The sequence below is a fragment of the Alligator sinensis genome, unplaced genomic scaffold (assembly GCF_000455745.1).
Source record: "Alligator sinensis unplaced genomic scaffold, ASM45574v1 scaffold216_1, whole genome shotgun sequence".
Classification (NCBI taxonomy): Eukaryota; Metazoa; Chordata; order Crocodylia; family Alligatoridae; genus Alligator; species Alligator sinensis.
The window spans coordinates 1,918,970-1,926,499 of NW_005841868.1; the positions used below are offsets into that span (position 1 = coordinate 1,918,970).

The 7,530-nt window shown below is 46.5% G+C and overlaps 1 protein-coding gene across 9 annotated transcripts in view; it reads left to right on the plus strand.

Annotated features, from left to right (window-relative positions):
• Positions 1-7,530, plus strand: part of TBX5 (T-box 5) — a 90,286-nt gene that overhangs the window by 45,628 nt on the left and 37,128 nt on the right. For 8 of the 9 annotated variants that reach the window (XM_025193037.1, XM_025193045.1, XM_025193032.1 and 5 more), the window contains 3 exons: positions 923-1,017; positions 4,011-4,130; positions 4,956-5,103. In XM_025193037.1, the coding sequence (XP_025048822.1) occupies positions 923-1,017; positions 4,011-4,130; positions 4,956-5,103 (363 nt within the window). Of the gene's footprint in view, positions 1-68; positions 166-922; positions 1,018-4,010; positions 4,131-4,955; positions 5,104-7,530 lie in introns of those variants that run through there. The other variant, XM_025193046.1, reaches the window with a different exon arrangement.

Consider the following 7,530-nt stretch of genomic DNA (forward strand, 5'->3'; position numbering starts at 1 on the left):
CCGCTCTCGCTAGCATTGCCCCTCAAGCCGCCGTGCCGAGGAGTGGACAGGGAAACCCCACCTCCTGGGAATATAGAATTGGAAAGGTTTCTTTTGAAACGATCGTGAAATGCCAGGGGAGCATTTCCAGCTAAATGTATGCACGCGTGTGTGTCTAGTCGGCATGTACGTATATGTATATTCTGTGTACAGATAGAATATGGACCATGGTAAGCAGTAGACATGTCTATCTGAAGATCATCACATGCCCAGAATTACTTTTGACAAACACGTGTGCCTGTGTGCGTGTACGTGCATGCATACAAATATGAATGTCTATATAGTGCGTTTCTACACACGTACGTAGGCGTGTGAGTATATATGTGCGTGCGTATGTATCTATAGATTATTCTGCAACGGGGAGTAGATTTGGGGGGCCCGATCCTCGGTTCGTGCTGCAGTCTGGAGCGGGTCGAGGCACGCAGGGTCTAGCTGTGGCCACCAGCGACCGGTGCTAGCACTCCCATTGCAAGCACCCGGGATCCATAGTGAGCTCCGCGGTGTGAATCGGCCCAGCCGGTGCCTGGGCCGCAGATCGGGGCTGTTCCGCAGACGACCATCCCCCTCGCAAGCCCCGCTCCACTCAGGCCCCGATGACTCGCGCCTGGCCCGAGGCGCGCAGCGAGAAGTCGCGCTCGGTTTGCAGCAGCCCCCAGACATCGCCGGGCTCGGGGTCTCCTTCTCCCTCCCAGCTCCGCCGGGCGGGGAGCTGCCGGCTGGCGCTGTCCTGTCAGGGAGGCCTCTAGACAAAGCAGAAGCGCTCGGTGCTGACGTGCCAAAGTTCATTCCCTCTCTGGGCTTGCTCTGGCGTTTGAAGCGGGGGAGCCCAGGCAGCGGCTTCTGGGCTCTCCACTCACACACGTATTTATTGATCTCATTGCAGGGCATGGAAGGGATCAAGGTGTTTTTGCACGAGCGAGAACTATGGCTAAAATTTCACGAAGTGGGGACCGAAATGATTATAACCAAAGCTGGAAGGTAGGAGTAAAACGAAACCATCGGCTCGTGTATTCTGAAATGGACTCAGTGAGAGATCAGATGCTTCTGGATATACGTGTTTTTAAATGGAATGAATGGAATATGCACGGATGTATATGTCAACAGATGTATAGCCGTGTGTGTGCATACTCGTGTGATTGTGTGTGTGAATACATATGCATGTGTATGTCCATATGTATGTGAGAGGAAAAATTAAAATCAAACTCTTTTTCTCCATGTGTATATTCATATTTATCTCTATATGCATGTTTTAGGTCTCTCTATATGCATATATATATAGAGAGAGAGAGAGAGAGTCACAACACCCCTTATCTATATGTGAATGTATAGAACTATGCTTGTGTGCATTGTATGACACATGTGTATTGCTATGTGTCACAAATCCGAGAGAGTCACAAAGCATTTCGGGTTGTAGCCAATATAAATGTTTGCTGACAATAAAACAAGTTACCAAGGCTCTGTCACAAAATAGAATGAAAATAAACAGCAAGCCAGGACCTAAAAATCAGATGATGGTGTATTTGAAGCTGTAGAGCCTTATATGATTTTGACCAAAGACTCAGTAGAAGAGCAGGAAAGAGGGGTTGGATGATTTACAAAAAGAAGCCTCCACTGAAGTATATAGATTTAAAAATGTGTTTCTTTTGGTTTCTTATTTACCCAGGACAGTGTTATCGTTAATCCTAGTTTCAGTCCGTTGGAGTCTTTCCAGACTCATGCTGGTTGCAAAGTGTAGGCCAAAATGTTATACTCTTTCATGCAGGTCCCTGGACGATTTAGCTTTTTTTTTTTTCACAAAAGGAGCAGTTCAATGCCTGCAAATTTCGAAACATTTTTTCGTCTGTTTCCAGGCTTTGCTTCTGCGAACAGATACAGGCAAATACACACCCAGGCAGAGACAAGAGGCTCCTCGTAGTTAGGCTATTAAACGCATACATGTTCTTGAACTACTATTTATGCAGATGTATATAGTAGTATGCAGGCTTGCAAATCTAAGTTTATTCTGTGTGCGAGTGTGTGTTTATGATCATTGCCATAGCTGGCCTAATAAATCGAATAACTAAAAAAATCTCTTTTGAGACTGTTGTGCAGTTTAGCATGTGCCTCAGTAACCCTGCAGTGCGGGATCACGAAGCCCATTTAGCCAAAGGACCACTAAGATAAAATTTGAGGCATGGGTCAACCACTGAGACTCAGTGAAATCTAGCCCTGTGCCCATTCTCAATCAACAAGACCAGGGGAACAGAAATATATTATTTCCATTGCTCTTTTTTATTAAACAATGTGAGTGTAATTTCCTACATTGGATATACGATGAGAAAGTGTGCACTCACAGAAATACTAGTAGTTCAAGATGAATATCCAAAGTGAAATCAGTTTTTCCGTACCAACAGCATAGAATCAAACTTCATTCCGTCCGGCCAGGCAGTAGGTGGTGGTACCCCATACACTGGATGGAAAAAAAACCATCTACTATATAAAGCCTTGCACTGGATGATAAATAGATTTGTATAACGATTGGTTTCCCTTTGACCATATCTATTATTGAAATGACGGGGTCCTTTAAAAAGAAGAGTATTCCCCAAGTAAAAAGGCCTGATATAAACACTGAGCTCAAGCATTTTAGAACCATTAGGAAGAGCTCTTTGCAGAGAGCAAAGTTGACTAAACTCCGTATCCTACTGGGTGAAGGCAAAAGACCAAGTAGAATCCAGGGCGGTGATATTATCCTCACATTGATTCCTTTCAATATGTAGGGATCGCTTTACTTTCAGCTGATAGGACTGTAGAGAGGAGAGGAGGAAGAGAGACATAACACCTCTTGCCTAAAAGTCAAAACAAAAATTAAAGCCCAGGCGCGGATGAGCATCTCTTACGTATAACCATAAAAAAAGATCTTTACAATAAGAGTCTTAATAGGAGTGTTACTGTTTACATGTATCGACATAGCATAAACTAGGCCATTCACTTATTTATATAAAGCTTAATGTTTATGATGGTATACATTGTTTCGCTGTTCGTGATATATTTCTGAACATAGTTCTGGTTCATTGCTCGGTTCATTCCCCCCCCCCCCCTTTTCCTCCAACATAGTAAACGTCATCTTTGCTATTTTTCATTATTTTTCTACCTGTCTCCTCGTTTTTCAAACCACAAAACAATTCGAACTCAGAAATAGCCTTTATTTCCTATTGCAAAGGCAGGAAACTGCCATTTAAAAATAAGTACATTTAGACTGTTTTGTTTTTAATTGAAAGACTACAAGTCCATAAGCTCATTTTTAAACATTTGGAAGATCAAGCTAAAATAACATTAACGCTTAAGGTCACTAACTTGTAATGGAAAATATTTCTGAACTCTTTTTTCCCCTTCAAGCGTGTGTTTGAATGTTTCAAAGAATTGGTCAAGCGTGTCACTTTTGCGTGTATAACCGTTCATATATGTACACACAAGTGTTATACATACAACGTTTATACATACTTACACACATACATATGCATTTATGAATATACAGTATGCCTTTTATGAAAAAGTCAGCATTTAGTAAACACCATCCTTTATACAATGGCATGTAAGGCACTTTGTGGAGTGCTATCAGTATATTAATATTCCTGTAAAGTAAGGAATATATTACATGCTGCTGTTTAGTAAACGAATGAAGAGTTCAACTATTGGAATGATTAGAGGCAAACAAGCAATCAAAATCCTGTAACTACAATCACCTCTCCATACATTAATTATTTTGCTTTAGATAGGAGCTATAGCAGCGGAACAATGCCCAGAAGCACCAAAATCAAACAAGATCAAGGGAAAGTTTCGTCTTCTGTGTATATTTTTGGAGGGGTGTGTGCGTGTCTGTGGCTCTGTAGGTTAATATGGGTGAATTATCCCCTCGTATAATTCCTTCGCAAATGTTTTAGTTTGGAAACCCTTTTGTAACTTCCCCTGTATTTATATTTGTTTTTTTACAGGCGTATGTTCCCCAGTTACAAAGTGAAGGTCACTGGACTCAATCCAAAAACTAAGTACATACTGCTGATGGATATTGTACCAGCTGATGACCACAGATACAAATTCGCAGATAATAAATGGTATGCATGCATGCCTAGGGGGAGGGGAGAAGAAAAAACTTTGTGACTGGCCTGTACAGTGAGCAAAATCTAGTTTAAAGGGGTTGTAAAATGCAGTTGAGCCGTCGGCTTGTCCTATTAAGAGCTACAAGGAGTTGGAAAAAAGTTTGAAGGAGTTCAACCGACTATCTCAAGATGGTTCCAATTTGCCAGACTCCTCGACAGAGGACCAGGAAAGAAAATCGATTTTAATTAGCTAACACTAACTTTAATCCTGTTTGACGACCAGATTATTGGTTATGGTGGGCCCAACAACTTAATTGTGTTCAGGGGAGAAAAATGGCCAGGACTGGTGAATGTTAAGAGTTACCACATGGTCCTCTCTTGGCTCCCCGCTAATTAGGAAGGAGGGAGGATGGGGTTAAATAGAAAAAAGAGAGAGAGAGAGGCGCAGAGATCCGACGGGAAATTTGCCAAAGATCTCAATTAATTTCCAGAGCAGTTTGTGTTTGCAAATGTCTCCTTCCCCTAAAATATGACCTGGCCGTCCAGCGCACACTTCCTCCGCAAATGCAGGGAAATGGATGAAAGAACTTGGATGGCCAGAGGGAGGGATGGGCAGACAAGGACTGGACGGATAGATGGATTGATAGATACACAGATAGACACATACATACATACATAGATGGGTGGGTGGGTAGGTGAATAGACAGAACAACCGCTCTAAGCCTGTTCTCTCCGTGTTGCACCCTCGCACGCTGCATGGCCTCTGATGCCTGGAGCTGGTGCGGTATAATCCTGCTTTGGGTCCTGAGGCTAAGCTGGCTTTGTGTCCCTTTGGTTCAGGTCAGTGACAGGGAAGGCAGAGCCTGCCATGCCAGGCAGACTGTACGTCCACCCAGATTCACCAGCCACCGGGGCTCACTGGATGAGACAGTTGGTTTCTTTCCAAAAACTCAAGCTCACCAACAACCACCTTGACCCATTCGGACATGTAAGTACCTCGGCGAGCAGGGGGCAGGGGCACTCCGCTGGCTGTTCCCCGCTCCCCACGGGGAAGGGCTGGAGGTAGCCCGATCCCTTTAGGGCAAGCAGCATGAAGCACTTCACGTGCAGTCAGCACTGAGCTCCTCCGCTTGGCTCTGCTTTGATTTGAGGGAAACCCACGTGGTTCTTGCCAGCTCCGCGCATCATGATTGCAACAAAAGGCTGTGCCAGCACAGTGCGCAGCCGCCTGCCCGCGGCGCGAATGGGCAGGGGCGCTGCTTTCTTGGCAATCTCTTGTTAATGTTGATTGTCAAATGAAATAGAAAGTCAGAGCATGGATGGGGGGAGGGGAACAACCCCTGGAACTGAATGGGAATAAAGTTACTAGGACTTCAGTTAAATGGACTTGAGAGCAGGGTGGTGGCTGACAGCCGCCCAGAGCCGGTGTCAAGCGTTTGATGGAAGGGAGCTGGGGGCTGAGCGGTGCATTTCCAGCATTCCTGCGCGGCCCGGGGCGGGGGAGATGCAGGGCACGAGTCCGGCTCCGCACAGCGCGGCCAAGGGCTGGGTCCGCTCCCCTCCAGTCCCGGTAACCCCGCAGCTGCGGCGGGGCAGAGCGCGGTGCTGGCGCGGGGCCTGTGTAAAGGAACAGTGCGATGAAATTCGTGGGAGAAAAGGGTCCAATGCAATGCAAACCTTGTGGGCTTGGAAGGAAATTCAAGGGCAGTGCTAGAGGGAGGGCGTTCATCTCCCTCTAGAAACGAACAACCAGCCGGGTGCGTTTTGTGTCAAGGTGTGAAGGAAACACACGCGCGCACGATCTCCCTCTTTCTCACCCACAGCAAGCATCTCTCTAACGCTCATGGCATACACATCTCTGCCTCTCTCGCACCTTTTCTCCCTTCCGCACGAACACACGCACAATCAGCCCCCTCGCACGTAATGTAGCGCATATCCCCTCTTACACACAGGCACACGTCTGCAGCCACGCATCTTTCCATCTCTCTGAACACACGAACACATACTCCTCTCACACATGCACCGTGCGCTCTTACTCTTACCCAGACAGTTCAACAAGCAGTAGCATTAGCAGTTCTCTTCCACCTGCGTGCATTAGTCATCTCTCTCACTGTTACACACACACGCGTACACACACACGCGTACACGTTCCCACTTGTGTGCACGCTGCATTATGTTTGCCGGCTCTGCAGATGTGCCAGGAGTGTGCCAGTGGCAGGGAACCCAAGGTCATTTCAATGTGATCGGTTTAGATCAGGGGTCAGCAATGTTTTTGGGCAGAGCGCCCCAAACACCCACAACCTCGACTTGTAAGATGTTGCTGTGCCAGCGGATGACAGCGGGGGAGCTGCGAGGGGTCTGATCCTGGTTGTGGCAATGCAGCCTCATCCTTTTTCCCGCTGTCCCGCTGTCCACCCTGAACCATATGTGCCAAGCAAAATGCCTTCATGCACCTGTGCCAGGGATTGCCTACCCCTGGTTTAGATGATGATGATTACTCACTCTTCAGATCCCCCTTGAATGAAGCGTCTGTCTCAAAACTCTTGAAAGTAGGATGCGCAGCCGCCCTGACTCGGGGCTAACCACACAAATCCTTCCCCAGCCACGAGCAGTGACTGTCTTCTTAAAACAGGCTAAATGCGCCGAAGGTAACTAAGTAACTATTTAGCTACCTGGTTTTAACCTCATGTGGAGTCTGAGAGCTTTAAAGTCTGCTTGCTGCCTCAGTGAATTTGGTTAACAGTAAAGTCAATCAGGCATACGGCGAGGAAATACAACCGAACCGTGTTTCCTGTGCTTCCATCCAAAGTGCAACAACAGCTACAGGCCTAAACATCCCCAAAGCTTCAGGCACACAAAAGATTTTGGCAAAACTCATGTGTGTCCATTCGGGGAAGCAACAGCTCGTGTGAATCCTGCAGCCAGCAACAGCAGTCTTCCAAATCTCCTAGGACAAGTCTTCCCTCGAGCGAATGTATACATGATTAGACGGGGGGGTGGATCCCGTGCCCCAGGATCCGTTTCCAGCAGCATATTTTTCGGTCTTCATTTCAACACTTCGATTTCACGTTTCCCAACCATTTCTCTAAACACGACTTTAAACGACAAAGCCGGGCCATTAAATCCCTGCCCACGTGGTCTCTAATAATAGCACCGATCTGACACGGGGTCCGCTAGGGAAAACAGCAGAAAATGAAGGGAAAGTAACATGGAGAGAGAGCTATGGGGTAGATGTGTGATTATAACCCGGTCTGACTTCAGTTTCCTCTTAAGGATCGTCCTCACGCACCCTCCGAGCCCTAACATCAAGCGTGTGATGTTTCTTTAGGGTTTTCGTGACACGAAAAATGAGTTGAGAAATATGTATTTCGGGACTCCAGATTCTTTTCCAGGCTCCACTACGGAGGGGGGGGGG